General features: G+C 43.7%; 2 protein-coding genes and 1 long non-coding RNA gene across 13 annotated transcripts in view; 1 reads left to right on the forward strand and 2 right to left on the reverse strand.

Annotated features, from left to right (window-relative positions):
- Positions 1-428: 428 nt before the first annotated feature.
- Ccdc121 (coiled-coil domain containing 121) lies at positions 429-12,575 on the reverse strand. Its single transcript, XM_004669325.2, has 2 exons — positions 12,406-12,575; positions 429-2,260 (listed from the first exon to the last, which is right to left on the reverse strand). Exon 2 carries the CDS (start codon positions 2,251-2,253, stop codon positions 1,363-1,365), a length of 891 nt encoding a protein of 296 aa, XP_004669382.2. The 5' UTR covers positions 2,254-2,260; positions 12,406-12,575; the 3' UTR covers positions 429-1,362.
- A 1-nt stretch (position 12,576) lies between these two features.
- Positions 12,577-18,443, forward strand: LOC123460613. The gene is made up of 3 exons (XR_006637122.1): positions 12,577-13,204; positions 13,617-13,711; positions 18,289-18,443. It is a non-coding gene; the product is annotated as an uncharacterized LOC123460613 (long non-coding RNA).
- A 2-nt stretch (positions 18,444-18,445) lies between these two features.
- Positions 18,446-27,505, reverse strand: part of Znf512 (zinc finger protein 512) — a 40,008-nt gene continuing 30,948 nt past the window's right edge. For 10 of the 11 annotated variants that reach the window (XM_045148740.1, XM_004669395.2, XM_045148742.1 and 7 more), the window contains 2 exons: positions 26,556-26,654; positions 18,446-20,357 (listed from right to left, as the gene is read on the reverse strand). In XM_045148740.1, the coding sequence (XP_045004675.1) occupies positions 20,049-20,357; positions 26,556-26,654 (408 nt within the window). In that variant the 3' untranslated portion in view covers positions 18,446-20,048. Of the gene's footprint in view, positions 20,358-26,555; positions 26,655-27,155; positions 27,298-27,505 lie in introns of those variants that run through there. The other variant, XM_045148749.1, reaches the window with a different exon arrangement.

Below are 27,505 nucleotides of genomic sequence, written 5' to 3' on the forward strand. Positions count from 1 at the left end.
GCACTGCACCACAGGCCTAGTTACACTTTATTTGTGAAAATGGACAGTGAGTTGGAGCTGTCTACATTTCTTTTTTTGTTCTTTTTTCTTTTAGGTTGTTTCAAGGTACGGTCTTGCTATAGCCCAGGTTAGCCTGGAATTCATTATGTTATCTCAGGGTGGCCTGGAACTCACAGCAATCCTCCTACCTTGGCCTCCCAAGTGCTGGGATTAAAGGCATGAGTGACAATGTCTGGCCTGCTTTCTACATTTCTGAAAGCCATTTTTTTTTTAAGTTTACAACATGAAAGAATAACATATCCTTCCTTTCCATCTCCCTTCTCCCCCAGGTAGGGTTTCATTCTAGCCCAGGCTGACCTGGAACTCACTCTTAGTCCCAAGATGGTCTCAAACTCAAGCAGATGCTGGGATTAGAGGTGTGTGCCACCACTCCCAGCCCCATCTCCTTCCTAAAGGCAACACTTCAGGTATGTTTCTCAAGGTGCACTCACACTTTTAACTTTCTCTCCTGTAGTCATTTCTTCTGTGGTATGGCATATGGTATCATTGTGCATCCAGATTCCAAATGTTTGAACCAACAACATCATTATTCATTGTCTCCTGTCTCTCTTGCTAGCTTTGTTTTCCTTTCCACTACCTATATTCTCTTATCATCTCCCAACTATACAATCACCGTGTACAGATTTTTTGTTTGTTTTGTTTTGCTTTTCAAGGTAGGGTCTCATTCTAGCTCAGGCTGACCTGGAATTCACTATGCAGTCTCAGAGTGTCTTTAAACTCATGGTGATCCTCCTACCTCTGCCTCCCAAGTGCTGGGATTAAAGGCGTGCGCCACCACACCCAGCTTCAGATTTCTCTTAATTTACCAACCTTGCTCACATTTTAGAGCCTTTTGGATTCACTTCTGCCCCTGCCTGGGACATTTCTTTCCCTGCTGCTTGTTTAATAGGTTTTATCACTTAAGTCTAGCCTAATGTTTACCTCACCCACTTTCTATAACATTAGCTTGTTTAAAATTTCCTTCATAAATTAGTATACTCATTCAGGGTAGTTGTATTTTTGGACTTTTGATAGCCTTAGGCTAGAATAGTGATTTATTGGAGTGTGAATCGTAGTCTAGAGTGATGATCCTACATTGTCCAATGGCCACAAACAACTTCAAAGTGATTTTCCAAATAGATCATTTCCAGTATCACAGGCAATCCAAATTCTTTCCCAGTAGGTTTATATAGTAACCAAGCAGAGTTCTTCCAGATCTTATTTCATCCGTTTTTGCAAAAATTATTTTGGATTTATTCTTGACTTGGTATTTGTGGGTTGTCTCAGTGTGACCTTTGGGGCCTCTGTTCTTTCATGCACTGATTACAAGTACAATTGATCCCCACACTCTTCCGCCAGTCGCTGTCTCCCCCTGATTAAGGCTTCTAGATACCACTGCTCCTTCTTCAGCTGCTGTATCTGCTTTTCTAACTTCAGTTTAATAGCCTCCAGCTTGTGGTATTCCTGACTTAGCTGCCATAATTCCTTCACTAGCTCCTGATTCTCTCTGCTGACCTCACGGCAAAAATCAGAATAAGCCTTCTTGGCTGTCAACTTCAAGGCCTCGACCTTGCTGTTAAGTTCCCCTGTGTTTCTGCCTCCCAGCCATAGCTTATCTAGTTCACTCATTTGTCTGTCTAGTAGTGCCTTTTGTTGCAGGAACTGCAGGTGTGCCTCCCGGTCCTTGACAACTGCCTCAGCTTTGACCTTCTCCTTCTCTTTCAGTAACATCTGTACCTTCATTTCCTGACTTTCCTTCACTAAAGAAATATGCCTCATTGCCTGTAACTGCTGCTTCAGGCTGGACTGGGTCTTTCTGCCCTGCAAGAGCTGTGCTTGAAGGTCTGCCGTTCGCTGGGCATACAGGCACACCAACGCTTGTCTCCGCTGCTCCAAGTCCTCACACTCATGGAGATACTGCCTCCACAGCTCTTCGTGTTTCTTTCTACATTGATCGTTTTTCCTGCTCAGGTATTTCAAAAAGGAGTTGTTCTCAGCCTCCTCGCGTAACTTTTCTTCTTGGAGTTGCCTGCTACCCTGCAGCAGCCATTCCTGGTGGGTTCGCGCTTCCTGGATAAGCATGTCCAGCTTTTTCAGTGCCTTCGTTGTCCTCTCTTTTACCCTGTTCTCCAATTTGGTTAGCCTCTCTGGCTTGAAATATTCCTTCAGAATAGTAAGATAGGTTGACTGTGGACAGTCACTTCTGAGCCTCATAGCTGACCTGAAGAAGAAATGAGACATTCCTTTATCTGTTCCTAGGGATAATATAGAAAATAATCAAAAACCAACCTGAGCCAGGAATGGTGGCACACGCCTTTAAACCCAGCACTATGAAGGCAGGGGTAGGAGTTTCACTGTGAGTTCAAGGCCAGCCTGGGACTACAGAGCAAATGTCAGGTCAGCCCAGACTACACTGAGACTCTATCTTGGAAAAAAAAAAAAAAAAGCAAGGTGTAGTGGCACATGCCTTTAATCCCAGAACTGGGGAGGCAGAGGTAGAAGGATTTCTATGAGTTTGAGGCCACTCTGAGACTACATAATGAATTCCAGGTCAGCCTGGGCTACAGCAAGACACTACCTTTAAAATTTAAAAAAAAAAAAAAAAAAAAAAAAAAAGGGCTGGAGAGATGGCTTAGCGGTTAAACGCTTGCCTGTGAAGCCTAAGGACCCCGGTTCGAGGCTCGGTTCCCCAGGTCCCACGTTAGCCAGATGCACAAAGGGGCACACGCGTCTGGAGTTCGTTTGCACAGGCTGGAAGCCCTGGCGAGCCCATTCTCTCTCTCTCTCCCTCTATCTGTCCTTCTCTCTGTGTCTGTCACTCTCAAATAAATAAAAATAAAAAAAAACAACAACAGGACTAGAGAGATGGCTTAGTGGCTAAGGCACTTGCCTGCAAGTCCTAAGGACTCAGGTTTCATTCTGTTTGATTCTTTAGTACATATGTAAGCCAGAGATGCCAGGGCCTCTAGCCATTGCAAACTCCTGGGCTAGAGCCCCTGCCACACTTGTGTTCTCTCTCTCCTTCCCTATCTGCCTCTTTTTCTGAAATAAATAAATTGATAAAATATTAAAAAAACATACACACAAACAAAAGCTAGGTGTGGTGATGCATGCCTCCAATCCCAGCACTCAGGAGGCAGAGGTAGGAGGATCACTGTGAGTTCCAGGCCACCCTAACTACATAGAGAATTCCAGGTCACCCTGAGCTAGAGTGAGACCCTACGTCAGAAAAATAAATAAATAAAAGCTGGGTGGGGTGGCGCACACCTTTGATCCCAGCACTTGGGAGGCAGAGGTAGGGGGATAGCATGGAATTTGAGGCTACCCTGAGACTACGTAGTGAATTCCAGGTCAGCCTGGGCTAGAGCAAGACCCAACCTCAAAAAACAAAATAAAGCAAAAACAACATGGTCTCTGGCCGGTAAATCCCAGGTCCAGAATTAAGTTGCCCCTCACTATGAGCTAAAAGGTAAGACAGGCTGTGGTCACAGGACATCAGAATACCATGCCAGAACAGAGAGGGAAATGAGCTCCCTCCTCATGGTGGTGGAAAGCCCTATAGGAGCCTCTGAAGGACAATGGTCACCAACAGCATGAATAAGCAGGGGACCCTGCAGACTGCAAACTCAATGAGCTAAACAAGAATTACATACCTGACTTCTGGTTAAGATGGCGGCAGAGGAACCATGCCAAAGCAGCCTAGGGAAGAAAAAGCAAAACAACAAAAACAAAAACAAAACAGCAAAATACACTCTTCTACTAAAAAGTGAGGTGTATCAGAAATTACTAACTGCAGCAGAGAAGTAGGAGAGGTCCAGAGCATCTAGCACCCACAGAAGCAAGCAGAAGAGGCAGAAGCAGCTCCAGCAGTGGGGGCACCAGGTCCATGGGCCCACAGGTGCCTGGCTTGGCTTGAGCCACAGGAAAAGCCAGGTGAGATTTTCCACTCATACCAGAGCTCCTTGCAAACTCAAATGTGAAGGGAGGACCACAGCAACCAATGGAGGAGCAGCTCAAGAAGTGAGGATCACGTGGACCAGTGGGAGAACTAGAGCCACCATGCACAGCCTCTCCTCCACCACCACCAGATCAAGTGCCAGCAATCAGCAGAGACCTGGGGAAGGGAGCGCACCTACACAGCACCCAGCACTGGCAACCAGAGCAGTGATCCAGCGACCCAGCCAGCCTACCTGAACCCACAGCACAGCAAAGAGGGACCCAAGCAGGAGCGCAGCATAACTAAGACCAAAATCATCCAAAAGGTAACTGGGATCATACCAAGTCAGTACCTGCCAAATAAGCCTGGTATATAGGCCTGAACTGGAAGTGCTAATTGCACCTTCCATGTCAGGATAAATGCTATGTTAAATCTGATGGATGGTTGGATTTGCCATTCTTAAATAAGCTATATTTGGGGCTTGTCATTTGTTGCTTCCTGATTTATATAGTGTCTTTGTTTCCCCTTATGTTGTTCATTAGGGGAGGGTCTCACTTGGTCACAAGCTGACTTGGAACACTCGACAGACCAGAAATCTTAGCCTCCTAATTGACAGGATTAAGGGTGTGGGGCAACACACATCCTAAGGGATTATGACTATGTTAGAGGATCTGGTTGTCATAATAACTACTATAAATACTCTGTGCTGTTTTTCATTGAATGTGTACATTGTTTAGTTAAATTTTAGAATCTGCCTGTGTTTTGACCTATTCAGCCTACTTGAATACTCTCATAGCAGGCAAACCTAACATCTAGGGTCACGTTTGTAGATACTCTGAGAGTCTTAAGAACTACACTAGCACCTTAAGCTCCTACCATGAAGATATATAACATTAGATTGATTGATACATCTAATAATACTGCAGCTAATTATAAAATCCAAGTATAAAATTAACCCAAGATGCAAAAATATGTACATTATAACACAAGAAACACCAAAAATCCAGACATTATAAATCCACCAAAAAGTAGTAATGCATCAGAAATGACCTCCAGTGAGAATAATTTAGAGAAAATGCCTGAGAAAGATTTCAAAAGAATGATTATAACTATGTACAAAGAAGGGATGGAGAGATGGCTTAGTGGTTAAGTGCTTGCCTATGAAGCCTAAGGAACGCGGTTCGAGGCTTGATTCCCCAGAACCCATGTTAGCCAGATGCACAAGGGGGCACATGTGTCTGGAGTTCATTTGCAGTGGCTGGAGGCCCTGGCATGCCCATTCTCTCTTTCTCCCTCTCTTTGTCTCTTTCTCTGTTGCTCTCAAATAAATAAATAAAAATTTTAAAAAATTGAAAAAGAAAAAAGAAGTCAAAGAAAATCAAAGGAATCAAAGAAGACATAGGAAACCATTTTCATGAAATAAAGAGGTTAATATAAGACATAAATAAGGAAATAGAAATAATAAAGAAAAACCAGTCAGAATTACTAATAATGAAGAACACAGTCAATGAAATAAAAAACTATGTAGAAAATCTCACCAGTAGGGCTGGAGAGATGGCTTAGCGGTTGAGCGCTTGCCTGTGAAGCCTAAGGACCCCGGTTCGAGGCTTGGTTCCCCAGGTCCCACGTTAGCCAGATACACAAGGGGGCGCACGTGTCTGGAGTTCGTTTGCAGAGGCTGGAGGCCCTGGCGTGCCCATTCTCTCTCTCTCCCTCTATCTGTCTTTCTCTCTGTGTCTGTTGCTCTCAAATAAATAAATAAATAAAATTAAAATTAAAAAAAAAAAAAGAAAAGAAAAGAAAAGAAAATCTCACCAGTAGAATAGCTGAAGGAGAGGACAGAATATCTAAACTAGAAGACCAGGTGGCAGATCTAATACAGTCCAACAAAGAGACAGACAAACTAATAGGAAAGTATGAGTGGGAATCTCAAGACATTTGGGACACGATGAAAAGATCAAACATAAGAATTCAGGGTATAGTAGAAGGAAAAGAATTTCATTCCGAAGGCACTGTAGGCATTTTCAAAAAATCATAAAAGAAAACTTCCCCCAAATTGGGAAAGAGATGCCAATGAAGATACAGGAATCCTTTAGAACCCCAGCCAGACAACACCTGGAAAGAACCTCTCCTCATCATATTATAATTAAACTACCAAACATACAAACCAAAGAAAATATGTTGAAAGCAGTTAGAGAGAAAAATCAAGTTACCTACAAAGGCAAGCCCATGAGGATCACAGCAGATTACTCAACACAAACTTTAAAAGCCAGAAGGGCTTGGAGTGATGTATTCCAAGTCCTGAAAGATAACAACTGTCAACCAAGGTTACTTTATTCTGCAAAGCTATCCATTCAAATAGATGGAGAAATAAGGACATTCCACAACAAAAGCAAGCTAAAGGAGTATTTGAAGACAAAACCAGTTCTACAGAAAATACTTGAAAGAATCCTCCATGCTGAAGAGAAAGAAAAGCACACATATAAGGAACTTGGAAAAAACAAACCACACTCCAATACTAGTTAATCCAAGACAGCAAAGGCAAAACCAGAAGAACCACAACAACAAAAAAAAATGGCAAAAATAAATACACACCTTTCAATAATATCTCTTAATATCAACAGCCTCAATGCCCCAACCAAAAGGCATAGGTTTGCAGACTGGGTTAAAAAGCAGGATCATTCAATTTGTTGCCTCCAAGAAACCCATCTCATATTCATGAAGGATAGACACTATCTTAGGGTGGTGAAAGGTTGGAAAATGGTGTTTCAAGTAAATGGGCCTAGAAAACAAGCAGAGGTTGCTATCCTACTATCTGACAAGGTAGACTTCAGTCAAGCATTGGTTGGGAAAGAAAAGGAAGGTCACTTTATATGGATTAAAGGCACACTCCAACAGAAGGACATTACAATCCTAAACATATATGCACTTAACATGGGGGCTCCCAACTTCACCAAACAAACACTATTAGAACTAAGGTCACAGATAATACCAAACTCAGTTGTACTGGGTGACTTCAACACCCCACTCTCATCAACTGACCGGTCATCCTGGCAAAAAATGGACAGAGAGGTATCTGGATTAAATGAGGTCATAGAACAAATGGACCTAACATATATATGTACAGGACATTCCATCCAAATGCTGCAGAACACACATTCTTTTCAGCAGCACATGAAACATTCTCTAAAATAGACCAAATATTAGGACACAAAGCAAATCTTAACAAATTGAAATAATTCCTTGCATTCTATCTGATCACAATGGAATCAAACTACAAATCAATAGCAAGAAAAGCTATATAGCCTACACAAAATCATGGAATCATAGAGTCAAATGATAATGAGAACACAACATACCAAAACCTTTGGGACACAATGAAGGCAGTCCTAAGAGAGAAATTTATAGCTTTAAGTACCTATATTAAGAAATTAGAAAGTTCGCAAGTAAACAACCTAATGCTTCACCTTAAAGCCTTGGAAAAAGAACAAGACAAACCGAAAATCAGTAGACGGGGAGAAATAATAAAGATTAGGGCAGAAATTAATGAAATAGAAACCAAAAAAACAATCCAAAGAATCAATGAAACAAAGAGTTGGTTTTTTGAAAGGATAAACAAGATTGATAAACCCTTAGCAAATCTGACCAAAAGAGAGAAGAGACACAAATTAATAAAATTAGAGATGAAAAAGGCAACATCACAACAGATACCAGAGAAATTCAAAAAATCATAGAGACATACCATAAGAACATATTCTCTACAAAGTTTGAAAATCTGAAAGAAATGGATGATTTCCTTGATTTAATTGACCTACCTAAATTAAATCAAGATGAGATTAATCATTTAAATAGACCTATAACAAGCATGGAGATCCAAGCAGTTATAAAAAAAACTCTCACCTGAAAAAAGTCCAGACCCAGATGTATTCACTGGTGAATTTTATCAGACCTTCAGAGAAGAACTAACACCAATGCTTCTTAAACTTTTCCATGAAATAGAAAAAGAAGGAATCCTACTAAACCCCTTCTATAAAGTCAGCATCACCCTGATCCCAAAACCAGGCAAAGATAGAACAAAAAAAAAAAAAAGAGAAAATTACAGACCAATCTCCCTCATGAACAGAGATGCAAAAATTCTCAACAAAATATTGGCAAACAGAATACAAGAATATATCAGAAAGATCATTCACCCCAACCAAGTAGGCTTTATCCCAGCGATGCCAGGATGGCTCAACATGTGCAAATCGATAAACATAATACATTATATAAATGGACTAAAGGACAAAAAATCACATGATTATCTCATTAGAAACAGAGAAAGCATTTGACAAAATCCAACATCCCTTCATGATAAAAGTACTACAGAGACTGGGAATAGAAGGAACATATCTCAACATCATAAAGGCTATGTATGACAAACCTACAGCCAACATATTACTAAATGGGGAAAAACTTAAAGCTTTTCCACTAAAATCAGGAATAAGACAAGGGTGTCCACTGTACCCACTTTTATTTAATATAGTACTGGAATTCTTAGCCATAGCAATAGACAAGACACACATAAAAGGGATACAAATTGGAAAGGAAGAGATCAAGTTATCATTATCTGCAGATGACATGATTCTATACATAAAGGACCCTAAAGGCTCTACCAGCAAACTGTGAGAGCTGATAAACACCTATAGCCATGTGATAGGATACAAAATAAACACACAGAAATCAGTAGCCTTCCTATATGCTAACAACAGAGGATGAAATCAGAAAAGCTCTCCCATTCACAACTGCATCAAAAAAAAAAATAAAGTACCAAAAAATAAAGAAAGAAAAATAAAAAAAATAAATAAAGTACCTTGAAATAAACCTAACACTCAGGAGCTGTAGATTGTTATTAGAAAATTTTCAGTGCCAGGGATGGGATACCTTCTAGTTGTTGGCCAGAGAGGTTCATGATGCCCCCAAAACATTACAGGCCATTGCCGAGGCCCTTTTTTTCCCCACCAGGAATAGATAGTAAGACCCTATTGCTGAAGACTCCACATACTTGGGTTACAAGGCCACTGAAAAATCCTGCTGGAACTGAGCTGATAACCTCCTCTATGTAGACCAGCTGACAGAAAGCTAGAAGAAGCCATTCTGCATGCAGTTCAATGGGAGAGAGAGAGAGAGAAATCATCAGTGGAGATACTCAACAGTGGAATTGCAAGCCTTATATTTGGCCAGCCAGGCCAAATGAGCCAGCAGATGCAATAGTGGCATGTCTGTCATGGTGGAAACCAACTGCCCTCTAATTGGATTGGAGGCCCGCTCCATGGGAGAGAATACCTCCCTGATACTGAAAACGTACTACAGGGGTAGCCATGAACCCTAGGGGTGTAATGTCTGCTGCTGTCTGGCTAAATGTATATACTATGCTTATCAAACTTCCCAGTAAGCACTTCTCTTAATGTTCATACCCATATATTAATGCTACTCTCACTTTTGGTAAAGAACTTCTCTTTTCAGATGGCAGTGACCTTGGGATGACTCAGAAGGCACCATGGTGCTGAGAAGAAGTGACAGAGGAGTGTTCAGCACTGAAATATCTCAATCACACCTTCTAAGGCTCAGGGTCTAATGCGGAAGAGGTGGCAGAAAGAATGTAAGAGCCAAAGGAAGTGTAGGACTCCTTACAATATGCTCCTCCAGACACAAAATGGCCTGGATATCCATGACCTTACAGTGCCTGACACTACCTACACAAGACCATCATAATAGGAGGAAAAGATCATGACATCAAAATAAAAGAGAAACTGATTGAGAGGGGAAGGGGATATGATGGAGAATGGAGTTTCAAAGGAGAAAATGGGGGGAGGGAAGGCATAACCATGGGATATTGTTTACAACTATGGAAGCTGTTAATAAAAAATTAATTATAAAAAAATTACATACCTGTGCAACAGTGGCACACAGCCTCTGCAGGTAACCAACTGTTCCCTGAGAGGACATGAGACCTGCACAGTTGGAGAGAACTCATATCGTGTACTGGAAACCAAGTCAGAACCCTATGGTCGGGAAACTCAGACTTCAGAGAGAAGCTCCCATGCTCTCTGGAGAACAAGCACACCAAAACAACTCTCAAAGAACTTTTTTTTTTTCTTTCTTTCTTTTCTTTTTTTTTTTTTTTTTTTTTTTGGTTTTTTGAGGTAGGGTCTCACTCTAGAATTCACTATGTAGTCTCAGGGTGGCTTTGAACCCTTGGCGATCCTCCTACCTCTGCCTCCCAAGTGCTGGGATTAAAGGCGTGCGCCACCACACCAAGATTCTTTTTCTTTTTCTTTTTTTTCTTTTTGGTTTTTCGTTGTAGGGTCTCACTCTAGCTCAGGCTGACCTGGCATTCAGTATGTAGTCTCAGGGTGGCCTCAAACTCACAGTGATCCTCCTACCTCTGCCTCCCAAATGCTGGGATTAAAGGCATGCACCACCATGACCGGCCTTTTGGTTTTTCGAGGTAGGGTCTTTCTCCAGCCCAGACTGATCTGGAATTGCTCTGTAGTCTCAGGGTGGCCTTCAACTCACAATAATCCTTCTACCTCAGACTCCCAAGTGCTGGACTAAAGGTGTGTACCACCATGCCCAGCCCTCAAAATAACTTTGCATACTTACTTTAAAACAAGCTGCTCTCACTCGTGGTGAGGAAATGTGTTTATTTTACAGATGGCAGAGAAAATGGAGGAAAACTAAGATCCATCTATAAGACAAGAAGATAGCCAACTGCCCACCATGAGACATTAACACCACTATCACATCTGCGGGGCCCAGGAGAAATTGCAGAGAAGTGACAACATGAATATTCTCTTACTGCTAGCCTGACAACCAGATCCAAGTTGATGGTGACAGATATGAGAACCAATCAAAACCTACCAAAAGGCACCATAATGCTGAGAAGTGACAGTGGAGTGTTCAGCACTGAGACATCTTTTTCACACCTTCCAGTGCTCAGGGTCCATTGCAGAAGACGTGGTGGAAAGAATCCAAGAGCCAAAGAAAGGGTAGGACTGCTTACAATGCACTCTTCCAGACACAAAATGGCCTGGATACCCATGACCTCGCAGTGCCTGACACTACCCACACAAGACCTTCATAACAGGAGGAAAAGATGATGACATCAAAATGACAGAGAGTTTAATTGAAAGTAGAAGAAGGTCTGATGGATGGTGGATTTGAGAGGGGGAGAATGAGGGTGGGGAGGAATTTATCATGGTTTACTGTCTATAATTTGGAAGTTGTCAATAAAAAGTTAAAAAATATATATATCAAAGCAGAAATCCAGAGGCTATAGAGAACTCAACACTAAATCACACTGCCAACAGAACAGGCATGGCTCAGGGAATATTGTGGAAGAAGGGGCAGAAAAAATGTAAGAGCCACAGCATGGGTAGGAATACCCTGAGGCACTGTCCTCCCACTACTCCCAAGGACTGACTGAGGCCCTTCATGACCTATAATCCCACTGAGGAAGAGGGCCCAGGGAAACAGGAGCAGGAGCAAAGGGAGAAAAGAGTATAACCTGTTATATATATAAAATAAAATTGATAAACAAAACAACCTGAATTCAGCATGGTGGCGCACACCTTTAATCCCAGCACTGGGGAGGCAGAGGTAGGAGGATCATAGTGAGTTCAAGGCCACCCCGAGACTACATAGTGAATTCTAGGTCAGCCTGGGCTAGAGTGAGACCTACCTTGAAAAATTAAGTAAATAAATAAAATAAAATAACTTATTTTTTCAGTACCCATTGGGCTGGAGAGACGGCCCACTGTGTTCCGGACACTATTCAAGGCATGGGAGAGGCAGCTTGGTACAAAGATGAGCATTGTAGTGCACAGTCCACTATGCTTTCACCACAACTCACTCCTCCCCAAATTATTGTCTTGATTTTTAAAAGGTGGAAGGAGGGCTCGAGAGATGGTGCAGTCCATACTGGCCATCAAGCAGGCTTCTGAGGAGGAGATGGGAGGCAGTGACAGAAAAATTCTCTGCAATCTCTGAGGGGAGGAAGGTCCAGAGAAACCCTGCCTCCAAATAAATGTTTAAAATATTGGTAAAGAGCCCGGCGTGGTGCCGCACACCTAATTTAATCCCAGCACTTGGAGGCTGAGGTGGGAGAATTGCTGAGAGTTCGAGGCCACCCTGAGACTACATAGTGAATTCCAGGTCAGCCTCAGCAAGAGCAAGACTCTACCTCGAAAAATCAAAAAATTAAAATTAAAAAAAAATAAAAAGATAAAAAAAAAAACAACCCGAGTACAGACTTTAACTTGCTGATGATTTAACATCGTTTTCAAGTGGCAGAGCCTGAGCACGAAAACTACAGGGGCCAAGGAGACGGAAGCAGGACGTGCCACCGGCCTTCCTTCGGCCGGGGTGAGAGCCCCTGCTGCGGTACGTACGCGCTGCGCGGAGCCCCAGCTTCGGCAGGGCGAGTCTGTGGTTCGCTGGGCGTCTTCGCCCTGGGACCAGCGATAGGTGCTGGCCCTTTGGCGGTAACAGGGCGGCTTGCAGGATGCTCCAGAGATCTCTTTTCTACTGTGTGGTCCCCAGGACCCGGGGGGACCCGGCGCGCTCCGCGGTCACGTGACGCCGTCCCCACCCCCGAGGCCACATCAGCCCTTGCAGCCGGCCGGGTGGTGGACGTGCCCTGGGGCCTCGGATCCCCGGGCTTCGACTTGCTGTTGATTTGACCTTGGGGTCGCACCTCCTCTCCCTCACTCCCAGAAGCTGAGCTCAGGATCTCTATCCCACGATGACCGATCGGCCTCTTCCCACCCCTCCCCCCGCGTCTCAGCCCCCCCATCACCCCCGCGAAGACGCCCCGGCCTCCTGCCGCGCCCTGAGCCTCTGCTTTGAGCCCGAATATTCTTTGCATAATGGCCTCATGGAATATCATGGAAGTCTCTGTAGTGACGCGGTGTCTCTATGGCGAGGGGCCCACTGAGTCTTGAGATTGCGTGGGTCTTCCGCCACCCCCTGTGGGCCCACTGGTGCTGAGAATGGAAGGGTCCAGAAAAACCACCCTGGTCCAAGCGAGCACCTGAAGGAGGCGCCGGTGAGAGGCTGTCTGTCTCTGGAACTAGGAGGCCTCGGCTGCTGCAGAGTTGGGGCGTATGTCTTCTGGGGAATTGGCATCCACTCCAGGTCCTTCCTCCCGGAATCCTGCGACTCCAGCCTGGGCAGTGAAGACTGGCAAGAGTAAGCTCTACTGCTGTTCGGAAATTGTCTTGATTTAAGGTTATCTTGAGCCAAATACAGAGTATGGTCTCAAGTTTTAGGTAGTGAAGTATCGTTTTCTAAAGCAAGGGGATACAGCAAAAATGAAGTTGGCAAGGATCTTGCTTTTATGGACTTAATGTTTCGGCGAAAGAGGAAAACCCCAGAGGTGCACACAGAAAGAAAGTAAAAACATGATGGACAGTTAGGGGAGACTCAGATGGGTGATAAAGAAAGAAAGCATTTAAACTAAGTTACCTGTTGGGCAGTCATAGCAGGTGGATACTTCCGGTAGAAGGAAATAGTTCCAGCTCTACGGGCACGGTCAGTAAAGGAATGGAAGGTCCCTGGTCCTTCGTTCATCACCCATAACCCTCTCCTCATGTGTCTGCAGAGGCTCACAGGACACCTGCACAGCCAAGGCTCTCCACCTTACGTTGATCAACCTGGACCCAGCCGTACATGAAGTCCCCTTTCCTGCCAATATTGGTGAGTGAACTGTCCTGGCACCTGTGTGAAGTGTCTCACAGAGCATGGAAAGCCTGCAACCTGGCAGTCCTCAGTGCCTTGTTTTTTGCTTTCCTTCTTAATTATCTGTTTTATTTCCTTTGAATTTGTTTGAGTCCCTTATCTAGCCATCGCCTTCTTCTCCTTTTTTTTAAATTTAAATTTATTTATTTATTTATTTGAGAGCGACAGACACAGAGAGAAAGACAGATAGAGGGAGAGACAGGGAATGGGCGTGCCAGGGCTTCCAGCCTCTGCAAATGAACTCCAGATGCGTGCGCCCCCTTGTGCATCTGGCTAACGTGGGACCTGGGGAACCGAGCCTCGAACCGGGGTCCTTAGGCTTCACAGACAAGCGCTTAACGGCTAAGCCATCTCTCCAGCCCTTCTCCTTTTTGTAGCCCAGGCTGACCTGGAATTTTCACTGTAGTCTTGGGATGGCCTTGAATTTACAGTGATGCTATCTCTGCCTCCCAGGTGCTGGGATTAAAGGCGTGTGCCACCATGCCTGGTCTCTTTTGTCCTATTTATTCACCCTTGTCTCTTCCCCTTTCTGACCCTAGTGGGTGAAGCTACTGTAATTTGGGAAGCTGAAGTGACAGAAAGTCACTCCGAAGCTGCCTAAGCTATAAACTCTCCAGCAGTCTTTCATACATAACTCTGTTATATATTTAGATTCTTTAAACTTTTTTTTGTTCATTTATTTATTTATTTACTTGAGAGCAATAGACAGACAGAGAAAGAGGCAGAGAGAGAGAGAGAGAGAATGGGCACGCCAGGGCCTCCAGCCACTGAAAAAGAACTCCAGACACATGCGCCCCCTTGTGCATCTGGCTAACATGGGTCCTGGGGAATCGAGCCTCGAACCCTGGTCCTTAGGCTTCACAGGCAAGCGCTTAACCGCTAAACCATCTTTCCAGCCCTATATTTATATTTATGTTCTTAAAGAAAAAAAATTCCCAGTTTTTTGAGGTAATGTCTGGCTCCAGCTCAGGCTGACTTGGAATTCAATATGTAGTCTTAGGGTGGCCTCGAACTCACAGTGATCCTCCTACCACTGCCTCCTGAGTGCCAGGATTTAAAGGTGTGCACCACCATTACTGTTTCTAATGGAAATAGTACATTTCTGATGGATGAATAATAAGAACTGTAATCAAGGGTCCTAACAGAACCACCCTCTCTTTTCCTTATAGTTAGAGGAAAACCGTTACTGTTTCTAATGGAAATAGTACTATTTCTGATGGATGAATAATAAGAGCTGTAATCAAGGGTCCTAACAGAACCACCCTCTCTTTTCCTTGTAGTTACGAAGGAAAACCACAACAAGCCAGCATTTCAGGATTTTATGCAAGTCAGTGACAAAGTACTGAAACAGAAACAGCAAATGGGACTTTCATGAAGTTGAGGGCTGGAGAGATGGCTCAGCAGTTAAAAATGCTTTCTTGCAAAGTTTGACAGCCTGGGTTCAATTCCCAAGTACTCAAGTAAAGTGGTGTATGTGTCTACAGTTTGTTTGCAGTGGCAGGAGGCCTTGGCACGCACGTGCTCAGTCTGTCTGCTTCTTTCTCCCACTCTCTCGAATTATTTATGCTTTTTGAGGTAGAGTGAGAGAAAGAGCGGGAGAGAGAGAGGGAGAAAGTATGGGCATACCAAGGCATCCTACCACTCACTACAAATGAACTCCAGATGCATGCAGGAAGGGACTGACCTGGAATTCACTCTGTAATCCAGGCTAGCCTCAAACTCACAGTGATCCTCCTACCTCAGCCTCTTGAGTGCTGGGATTACAGATATAAGTCACCAAGTCTGGCAAGAATTTTTTTTAAACTTTTTTATTGATATCTTTCATACTTATACACAATAAACCATGATAATTCCCTCCCCTCTTCCACTTCCCTTCACAAAAAATTTTTCTTTTTTAAAGTTTTCTTAAGCATGCCTGTAGGATTCAGGAAGCAGAGGCAAGTTCCAGAAAGCTAGGAATCTAGATACTCAACTTTCTAGATACCTCTATTTCTGGCCTTCCCTTCGCGTCACAGGAAACCTCTGGCACACTGGTACCATATTCACACCGTGTAAGTCACCTGTACACAGGTGGTTTCCCCAGACACCACCATTCCCAACAGCAACACACACACACACACACACACACACACACACAGGACTTAAGAGCTCCTACCAACCCAGGGTGACTTTCCTGCATCCCCCACACTGAAGATTTGTGAAGTGACTAGAAACTTCTGGGGCATTCTTGACAGTGACTCTGCATAGAACACACATCAGAAGAAAACCACTCAGGGATTAGGCGAGAGGCTCAGGTGAGCTAGGGACAGTGGCTCTGGTCAAGAGAAAAGACAGCAGGGAGCCAGGAAGACAGCACTGAGCAGAAGCTCCGGTCAGTCCCAGGAGGGTCAGGCATGTGGGTTCTAGAAGGTCTCTTTCACCTCAAAAACCTGGAGCATGTGTCTGTGAGCTCCCAAGCCACGAGGAAATGACCTAGGGCTGCCAAGGCCAGAACCAGGGTGGTGTGCCATCTCGAGGCTAGCTGGACCAAGCAGAGTGGTACTGACCACTGAGCAGAACTAGAGAACTCTCTGAACTCGGACTGTGTGTGTGAGACAGGTGCTTTTTGGCAGTCACCCTCAGGGAGCTCTAAGCACCCAAGTGAACGCTCAGATTTCTGCAGAATGTAGTTACCAAGTAGAGCTTTGCTCCCAGCGATGGGCTTTCAGAAGCTAGGCAAAAGTGACAAACTTATAAGATTTCTTTGTAACAAGAACCTCTTAAATTTAGTTTGTATAGTTCACTACTGGATGGCTATATAATTTATCCAGCCTTCTGGGTAGACAAGGAATGTATTGAAGTATGTTGAAAAAAAGACAAAAGCAGGCTGGAGAGATGGCTCAGCTGTTTAAGGCACTTGCTTGCAAAGTCTGACGGCCTGGGTTCAGAGTCCCAGTACCCATGTAAAGCCACATGCACAAAGTGGTCCATGCATCTGGAGATAATTTGCAGTGGCAGGAGGCCCTGGTGCGCCCATGTACTCCCTCTGTTTCTTTCTGTTTCAAGCAAATGAATAAGTAAATATTTGGCTGGGTGTGGTGGTGCAGGCTTTTAATCCCAGCACTTGGGAGGCCAAGGTAGAAGGATTACTGTGAGTTCGAGGCCACCCTGAGACTACATAGTGAATTCCAGGTCAACCTGGGCTAGAGTAAGACCCTTACCTCAAAAAACCAAAATAAATAAATTAATTAATTTTAAAAATGTTTTTGAAAGTATATTTTATTTCTTTGAGAGAAAGAGGCAGCAAGAGAGAGGGAGGGAATGGGTACACCAGGGCCTCCAGCCACTGCAAATGAACTCCAGATGCATGTGCCTCATTGTACATCTGGCTTACAGGGTTCCTAGAGAATCGAGCCAGGATCCTTTGGCTTTGCAGGCAAACGCCTTAACCGCTGAACCATCTTTCCAGCCTATAAAATATTTTTTAAGACCAAAGAATGTGTAATAACTCAAGTAACAGCTCTTGCTTCCATAATAGTCTCAGATGTACCTGCCTGGCAAGTGGCTCTCATGGACTTTCATGGCTGACTCAGGGAACCAACTATCCAGCTTTACGCTCCTATCCTATAAGGCACCATCATTAGCTACATCTACTTGGGGGGGAGGGAAGGAAAAATACCACACAGTACACTAACTTTTTATTTTCTTTTAAAAGAGGAATTTATTTAGTCACAGTTTCAGAGACCAGTTCATCATGACACAGAGGGTGTGGTGGGTCAGAAAAGCTTACATCATAGTAATGAAAGAATCAGAGAAAGGACAGAATCTAGATGAGAACTCCAGCTCTGGGGACCCATAGGGCACTGTGCATGCTCTATCACTCTATCATGAAACTACATCCCTAGCTTAAACTCACTGGCTTAAACACACACACATACACATACACATACACATACACATAAACACACACACACACACACACACACACACACACACACTTCTACCCACATTCCACAGGAGAGAAGTTAGCTGCCTATTAATTTACCACATGGAAGTTGGAAAGTAGGAAATGGAGTCTAGCCATTTGTCCTACAAGCTGATAATTTTGGAAAGATGAGAACAGATTTTGATGACTAGGTAGTAGTCCACCCTTCCCAGTAGCTCACTATTGTACCTAGAGTGGAACTGTTCCTCTTGTGCATCTCTGCCAGCATAGGTGGGCAAGACGAGTTTCTCTACACAGACCGAGGAATGAGTGTCTGGTGCATGTTCAGCTTTTCCAGATGTTACAAAATCATTTTCAAAGTGATTACATCAATTTATATTTCACAGCATACATGAGTTCACATTATTCAACAACCTACATGTACCACATACCACCACCCTAGTTTATATTATTCTAATGAATTTTTAAAAACCTGAATAGTGTGATTAGGATAATCTGCTAAATCTGGGTGATCTCTGGCCTTGAGAAGGGAAGAAAAGAGGAGGGGGCTACAAGGAGGGTCCTGTAGGAAATAGAACAGGTTTCCTGGACGCCATCCCTTTTGTTGCAGATCATTTTGGTCAACTGGTTTCAAGAGCCAAAGAAGAACAGACACAACTGCATTTGGGACTTACATCAAACTCATCCAAGCTCCAGCCATCTTCTGCATCCCACAGAGTACCAGCAAGGAGTCAAGCAGCAGTTCAAAGAAAACTGGAACACCATTCTAAGTGAGAACTGTTTATTTCTTTTGTCATTGCCAAACATTCTCCAAGTCTTATTCACCAGAAATTAACAGAGCTTATTCATTCTTCCTCTATGATAACCCTCATCTATTATAAGGGTCTTAAGGGCACAAGTGAGAATGAAAATGTAGCACAACAACATCATTTCCTTCACTTGTTTCAAAATGACTCATTCTGGCAACATCAAGTTTCATTGCCCCCTTGTCTGAAAGTGATCTTCACAAAAGCACATGTGATAAAGCTATTTAGGAGCACAAAGAACAGAGACTTTGAGAGTGGCAATAGCCTTGAAGAATTTGAAAAGGTAGTATTTGTCCATATCTAGGTGAATTTTTTAAGTGGCACATGCCACACAATAGGCAGGAATATAGAAAGACAATATTTACACAGGAAAAAGAGAATCCAAAAACACGACAACACGGCTGTGCTAACCAGTGCTCCAAAGCTCGCCACCCCACAGGGAAAAGAGTCCATTAAACACCACCAGGTAGGCATGAGGTACAGCTCCAGAGAAATATCTACATGTGTTCAAGTCTCACAATATAAAGCAGATAGAATTCTGTATAGGAAACAGAATAGGACAATATTTGGAGAACATTCAGAGACAGAGATGGGCGGATGGTATGGATGAAGACTTAGCAGATGTAGCCTAACAAGTGAGGTCAAGTCCAGGGAGAAGGAACGCACGCCTTGGTGTGCAACCTCAGTGGCAATGTAAGGGGCACTAATATACTATGTTCACACATCAGAGGCAATGGCCATTTCTCAATTCTTAAAACCACGGGGGCAAAACGAAGCTTCAGGACACTGATCCTAGTAACAGATAAGCCTCAGACCCCGGGAAAGGTGAGGCAGTATTTATTGCTGCTTTTGCTTTTGTCTTCCTATTCATTTTACATGTTTGGGACATGATTTCAAAGGCTACTTTCCATGCCTGTGGGTCTGGTTAGTCTCTAATCTACTACTTGGTACAAACCAAGTAGTTCTTAGGAGATAAGTACAGTGAGTTTCTAAGCCTTTTCATCCTAGGCCCTTGTCTTCTTCTCAATCTTAATGCCAAAGTGTAGACAAAAGGACCCCACAGTTTTGTTTTCCCAGGATTCATGTTCATTAACAAAAGTGACAAGTCTAGTTTCTAAGCTTTCTTTTAATACCACAAGTACAGAATGATAAAACCTGTCATGGATTTAAAAAATCTGAGATTGAAATTGTTTTATAGGCTAGATGATGGAGTGGCCATTAAAGCAATGTAATTCCAAGAATGTTCATCTCAGGAAGGAAATAATAACCGGGATGGTTCCTTAGTCATGTACAGGGGCTGCAGTTGGTTTTCTGAGAGAGATAGTTGGGCAGCAGAAGAAAAAGCAAGAGAACTTCAATGAGGAATAGTATGAACCAATGAAAAAGGGGGGAACAAAAAAGTGAATTAGGAAAACCATGAAATTTACATGAGAAAGCTGAGAAAGTCAGACCTACACCAATAGCTGAAAACATCTTCACTCGGCCCCAAGCCTCAGGCTCCCCGCACAGGTCCCCATGACTACAGAGTCACGTCCACTCTGCTAGGAGCTCACTTAGTGACTGCCTATTTCCTTCCTCGCCTGTGAGTTGTCTTTGCAGGCTTTACTTTGGAGGGCTGTGCTGGTACTGGCTCCTGCTCAGATTCTTTACAGAAGGTTGACACCACCAGTTCCTCATCGGTCCCCTTTTGTTCCTTCCCTACTCTAGGACTAGGCTGGGCCTCAGCAAGCTCGGTGGCAGGCTGCTGTCGCCTCCGTAGAGACCGTCTACCCCTGTGCTGTTGCCTCCGCTCTTCTTCCTCCTGCTGCCGCTGCTTTATCTTCATCAGCTTCTCAAAGCTTTTCGTGGTTGATGGGTTTACAACAAACCAGTCCTGGAGGGCGAAACAGCAACGTGGCCAGTCAGAAACACAGTGGAGGACGGAAAGCTGTGCGCACAAAGGCATGGTCAGAGCACACAGGGGCACAAGGAAACTGGCATGGAACCACATCGGAAAACTCTAAAGAAATACAGTAAAATAAACTGCTCTCTGATTAGGCTTGAGACCTGCTCCACAAGAGGGAATTCCTGCCCAGTCCTGAAAACCTAATCAAAAACCTGTGGCTAAGGACCCAGGTTTGACTCCCCAGAACCACATAAGCTAGACGCACAAGATGGCACATGTGTATAGTGGCACATGCACACAAGTTTCGTTTTCAGTGCACCCTGGCACCCCAATTCTCTCTCTTGATCTCTCAATCTCTCATTAAAAAAAAAAAATCATTAAGTAAATTTTGTTTTCAGATTAAGAGAAAATTTCCAACAATTTCTGAAATGGCAAAGCAGTATTCTCACCACTGTTGATCATAAAACCAAAATATCAATGAGTTCTGAGAATGCTGGAGATATTCTGGATCCTGCAGTATCAGATACTCAGCCAGGATAAAACGCTTTATGTAAAAACAAGCAGGCATATTCTTTCATTGAGATGGAAGTTTACTTTCACCTTGTTTAATTGATTTTATTAGCACATTTCATCTTTAATAAATGGTAAAACTATGTGTATATCAGAGAATAGTTTTAAAATAAATTATTTATGATTATCAGTAAAAAAAAAAAAAAAACCAAAACAAACAAACAACCTATGGCTGAGCTGCCTTAATCTCAGCACTTGGGAGGCAGAGGCAGGAGAATGGCCTCAAGTTCTAGGCCACCCTGAGACTACATAGTGAATTCCAGGTCAGCCTGACCTAAAGTGAAACCCTACCTCGAACCCCACCCCACCCCCCCCCACAAAAAAGAAAAAGAAATACCACAAACCCATGGCTGAGGAGGTCATAAACCTTAGTGGGGGAAAGCAACTACTGTTGTCTGGCTAAATGAATATACCAAAATTTAAAAAAAAAATTTTAAAGTCGGGCGTGGTGGCTCACGCCTTTAATCCCAGCACGCGGGAGGCAGAGGTAGGAGAATCGGCATGAGTTTGAGGCCACCCTGAGACTCCTTAGTGAATTCCAGGTCAGCCTGGGCTAGAACGAGACCCTACCTCAAAAAAAAAAAAAAAAAAAATTAACTTTTTCTTTTGTCAAGGTAGGGTCTCAATCTAGCCAAAGCTGACCTGGAATTCATTATATAGTCTCAGGATGACCTCAATCTCATGGCAATCCTCCTATCTTTGCCTCCCAAGTGCTGGGATTAAAGGTATGCATCACCACACCGGGCCCTCCCCACTCCCTCCCCAAATTGTTTTTGAAGTAGGGTCTCTCTCTAGCCCAGACGGACCTGGAATTCACTATGTAGTCTCTGGTTGGCCTTAAACTCACAGCGATCCTCCTACCCCTGCCTCCCAAGTGTTGGGATTAAAGGCATGAACCATCACACCTGGCTTAAAAAATATTTTTTAATTTATTTGCAAAAAGAAAGAGAGAATAAGAGGGAGGGAATGGACACACCAGGACTAATGCCACTTCAAATGGACTCTAGCTACATGTGTCACTTTGAGCATCTTGCTCTATGTTGGTACTGGGGAATCGAACCTGAGCTGTCAAGCCTTGCAAGCAAGCACCTTTAACTGCTGGGCCCTGAAGACACTTCTCTTTTCAGATGGTGGTGACCACTGGGGAGACTCAAAGCTCATCAAAGTTCTGAGAAGTGACAGTGGAGTGTTCAGCATAAAGTAAAACACCTCTATCACACCTTCCATGGCTCAGGGGCCATTGCAGAAGTGGCAGAAAGAATGTAAGAGCCAAAGGAAGGGGAGGAGTCCTTTACAATATTGTTTACCAGGCACAAAGTGTCAGTGGCATTTATAACCTCACAGTGGCTAACATTACCTACACAAGACGTGTAGAAGAGGAGGGGACAAAAAAAAAAAAGATGACATCAGGCCTGGAGAGATGGCTTAATGGGTAAGGTGCTTGCCTGCAAAGCCAAAGGACCCAGGTTTGATTCCCCATGACCCATGTAAGCCAGATGCACAAGGTGGTGCATGCATCTGGAGTTCATTTGCAGTGGGTGGAGGCCCTGGCACGCCCATTCTCTCTCCCTCTCTCTCTCTCTCTCACTCACTCTCTCTCTCTCTCTCTCTCTTTCTCTCTGTCTCTCTCAAATAAATAAATAAAAATAAAGAAAGGTAGGGAGGAGGATACTTAATAGGTTGATATTGTATATATGTAATTACAATGATTGTAATGGGGAGGTAATATGATGGAGAATGGAATTTCAAATGGGAAAGTGTGGGGGTGAGGAGGGAGGGAATTACCATGGGATATATTTTATAATCATGGAAAATGTTAATAAAAATAAATAAATAAAAATAAAACAAAACAAAAAAAATAGGATGATGACATCAAAACAGAGAAGGGTAGAGCTGGCAAGATGGCTCAGCAGTTAAGGCACTTCCCTGAAAACCTTAATGACCTGGGTTTGATTCCAAGTACCCACATAAAGCCAGATGTTCAGAGGGATGCATGCATCTGGAATTTGTGTGCAACAGCTAGAGGTCCTGGTATGCCCACCCCCTCTCTCTCTCCCTGCTTGAAAATAAATAAAATTATTAATTAAAAGAAACAGTGCTGTTATGAGGGTGTTCATGCACATCTAGATAAATGCCTTCTGAACAAATAAAAAAAAAAAGACAGTGTAGTGGTACACACCTTTAATCCCAGCACTTGGGAAGCACAGGTAGGAAGATCACTGTGAGTTTGAGGCCACCCTGAGATTACATAGTGAATTCCAGGTCAGCCTGAGCTACAGTAGGACCCTACCCTCAAAAGACCAAAAAAAAAAAAAAAGGGGGGGGGCCTCATTGGAAAGACGGGATTCAGTCGAGGGAAGATAGAGAATGAGAGACAAAGTTGGGTGGTGGGAGGGCATTATGATCATGGTATTTTACATATGTATGGAGAATGCCTATAAAGAGGAGAAAAATTCAATACAAAACAGTTTTGTTTTGTTTTTTAAATCTGAGGTACAGTCTCACTCTAGCCCAGGTTGACCTGGAATTTACTATGTAGTCTCAGGGTGGCCTTAAACTCACAGCAATCTACCTCTGTCTCCTGAGTGCTGGGATTAAAGGTGTGTGTCACCACACCTGACTTTTGGAAGCTTCTTGATCAGCATGATGCAAGGTGATAACTGGCCACATGTGTTTATAAGCTTTTGAAACATAGTTAGTCCAAATAAAATATGCTTCCAATGAAAAATACACACCAACTCTCTTACATTCTTTTTTCAAATTTTTATTTATTTATTTGTAAGCAGAAAGAAACAGAGAGAATGGGCACACCAAGGATTTTAGCCACTGCAAACAAACTCCAAATGCATGCACTATTTTGTGAATCTGGCTTTACCTGGGTGCTGGGGAATCAGACCCAGGTTGTTCAGCATTGTAAGCAAGAATACTGAGCTATCTCTCCAGCCCTCTTTTCTTTTCTTATTTTAAAGTTTTTAAGAAATATTTTGTTTTTCTTACACTTATTTGAGAGAGAGAGAAAAATAGGAAGAGAGAGAAAGAATGGGTGTGCCAGGGCCTTCAGCCGCTACAAACAAACTCCAAATGCATGCACCCCCTTGTACATCTCTGGTTTACGTGGGTCCTAGGGAATTGAACCTGGGTCCTTTGGCTTTGCAGGCAAGTGCCTTAACCACTAAGGCATTTCTCCAGCCCCTCTTTTCTTTTCTTTTCTTTTTTTTTTTTTTTTGAGACAGGGTTTCACGTAGCTCAGGCTGGTCAGCCTCAAACTCTTTATCTAAGGATACATCTAATTCATCTAATTCGAGGTAGGGTCTCACTCTAAGCCCAGGACTAGAGAGACGGCTTAGTGGTTAAGGCACTTGCCTGCAAAGCCAAAGGACCCAGGTTCGATTCCCCAAGATCTACATATGCCAGATGGACAAAGTGGCACAAGTGTCTGGAGTTCATTTGCAGTGGCTGGAGGCCCTGACACACCCATTCTCTCTCTCTTCCTCTCTCTATGTGCTTCTTTCTCACACACTCACTCTTAAATAAATAAAAATAAAACAATATCCAGCATGTAAATTCAACCTGGTTCCCAAGTGCTTGACTTAATTACTTACAAGAATCAGAGGGGCTCATGGGGTCAGTCATTGTGATTTCAAATACTTTTGTATTTTACTTATTTATTTATCTATTTATTGCAAGGGGGGGGAATGAATGGGTGCACCAGGGGCTCCTGCCATTGCAAGTGAACTCAAGACACATGTGCCACTTTGTGCATCTGGCTGTATGTGAGTACTGGAGATCTGAAGCAGGTCCTGCAGGTTCTGTAAGGAAGCACTTTAACTGTTGAGCCGTCTTCCCAGCCCCTCAAATATATACATAGAAAGTACAATTTCTAACTTTAGAAGGCATTTTAACTCCAACATCTGAGGCAAATTCTAGGGAACTATCCTTTTTTTTTTTTTTCTTCTTTTTTTTTGGTTTTTTTGAGGTAGGGTCTCACTCTAGCCCAGACTGACCTGGAATTGACTCTATATTCTCAGGGTGGCCTCGAACTCATGGCAATCCTCCTACCTCTGCCTCCCGAGTGCTGGGATTAAAGGCATGAGCCACCACACCCGGCTTGGGAAGTACTTTAAAAAATTTGTTTGTTTGCGAGGATTGAGAGAGAGAGAGAGAGAGACAGAAAATGAATAGGCACATGAGGCCTAAAGCTACTGCAAATGACCTCCAGACATAGGCACCACCATGTGCATCTGGCTTATATGGGTTCTGGGGAATCGAACCTGGGTCCTTTAGGCTTCTCAGGCCAGTGCCTAAAATCGCTAAACCATCTCTCCAGCCCCCCATTTTTTAAAAAATAAAAACCCCTTTTGGGCTGGAGAGATGACTTAGCAGTTAAGGTACTTGCCTACAAAGCCAAAGGACCTTGGTTTGATTCCACAGGACCTACATAAGCCAGATGCTCAAGGTGGCACATGCGTTTGGAGTTTGTTTGCAGTGGCTGGAGGTCCTGGCATGCCCATTCTCTCTCTCTCTCTCTGTGCCTCTGTCTCAAATAAATAAATAAACAAACATATATATTGGTTTTTCAGGTAGGGTCTCACTCTGGCTCAGGCTGACCAGGAATTAACTATGTAGTCTCAGGGTGGCCTTGAACTCACTGCAATCCTCTTACCTCTACCTCCAGAATTCTGGGATTAAAGGCGTGTGTCACCACACCCAGCTTAGGAATTGTTTTTGTTTGTTTGTTTTTCGATGTAGGCTCTCACTCTGGCCCAGGTTGACCTGGAATTCACTATGTAGTCTCAGGGTGGCCTCGAACTCATGGTGATCCTCCTACCTCTGCCTCCCAAGTGCTGAAATTCAAGGCATGCAACGCCACGCCTAGCTAGGAATTACTTTTTTTGGTTTTTCGAGGTAAGGTTTCACTCTAGCTCAGGCTGACCTGGAATTTACTATGTAGTCTCCAGTCTTGAACTCATGGTGATCCTCTTACCTCTGCCTCCTGAGTGCTGAAATTAAAGGCGTGTACCACCACACCTGGCTGATAATTACTTTTTAAAAAAATATTTCTATATATGTGCAAGGAGGGAGACAATGAAAGTGCTGGGGGCTGGAGAGATGGCTTAGCGGTTAAGCGCTTGCCTGTGAAGCCTAAGGACGCCAGTTCAAGGCTCGGTTCCCCAGGTCCCACGTTAGCCAGATGCACAAGGGGGCGCACGCGTCTGGAGTTCGTTTGCAGAGGCTGGAAGCCCTGGCGCGCCCATTCTCTGTCTCTCCCTCTATCTGTCTTTCTCTCTGTGTCTGTCGCTCTCAAATAAAGAAATAAAAAATGAACAAAAAATATTTAAAAAAAAAAAAAAAAAGAAAGTGCTGGGACCTCATGCCACTCAAACTAACTCCAGATGCATGCACCACTTTGTGCATATGGCTTTATATGGGTAGTGGAGAACTGAACCACTGTCAGGCTTTGCAAGCGTCTTAACCACTGAGCATCTCTCAAGCCCCAGAGAATTACTTTTATTGACAGCCCTAGCACACATAAAACCTGGGACAAGATCCATCTCTCATGGCTTACATGTAGGCCACTTAGTTTCACAAAAACACTAGAGAAAGCAGAGACCTCACCTCGGCATGGACGGAGTTGATGTGATACTTGACACCACTCTCTGACACAAACTCCTTCTGACAGAGGAGACACCTGTACTTCCCAGCCACGAAGCTTCCCTATTCCAAAGAGAACAAGACAAGAGGACTGTAAGTAAGTTCAAGAACACACACCTGGGCCATGGGTAGATTGTTAAGACATGAAAAGAGGGGCTTCTACTTAATCAGAAATAGGGAAAAGGTCCAAAACAGCAACATCAGGAAAACAGCCGGACAGTTTCTCCAATACAAACCTGTCCTAAGGCCATGCTGTAGCAAGCACCCGCCCCTAAGCACCACTGGAATCCTCCTCCTTTCTTTGACCAGGCCACATGTTTCTACTGTCCCCATTTCCTTTCACTTCACTTTCAGCTTCTCTTGGCTCCTCCCCCAAAATGATCAAATTGCCCAAGTTCACCAGAGGCACCACTGTGCATTTCATCCCACTGTGATCTACTGTGGCACACAGTGCCTTGAAGATCCAGAATGAGAAGAATATCATCCATAATAAAGGGCTCAGAAACTAGGGTCAAGATGACAACCTCCTAAGCACTGCTGTACAGATCTGGCTGGAATGCCTACAACTCCCTTGTTGCCTTGAACTGAGACTTCTCTCCCCTCCTGAAGCTGCAGGTTTCCATGGTGCTCATTTTGTGTGAGGAGATACTTCTGAATGGGATTGGAAAGTGGCAGCATTTCCCATGGCTCGTGGGTTGTAGGACACCTGGGTCAACATGGAAAAGATTCAGTGAGGTGAGTGGCTGTTAGCCTAACACCCTGTCCCATCATCTATCCCAGAGGCCAGCAGAGTTCAGATGAGTTAGGAGGACCTTCACCAATCCAAATAGCTACACATAATTTTTTAGAAAATTTATAACAAAATAGGACAGGATAATCCCAGTGTGTGAGGCCCAGATAGAAGGAAGTAAATC

This window comes from Jaculus jaculus, chromosome 5 (assembly GCF_020740685.1).
Source record: "Jaculus jaculus isolate mJacJac1 chromosome 5, mJacJac1.mat.Y.cur, whole genome shotgun sequence".
Classification (NCBI taxonomy): domain Eukaryota; kingdom Metazoa; phylum Chordata; class Mammalia; order Rodentia; family Dipodidae; genus Jaculus; species Jaculus jaculus.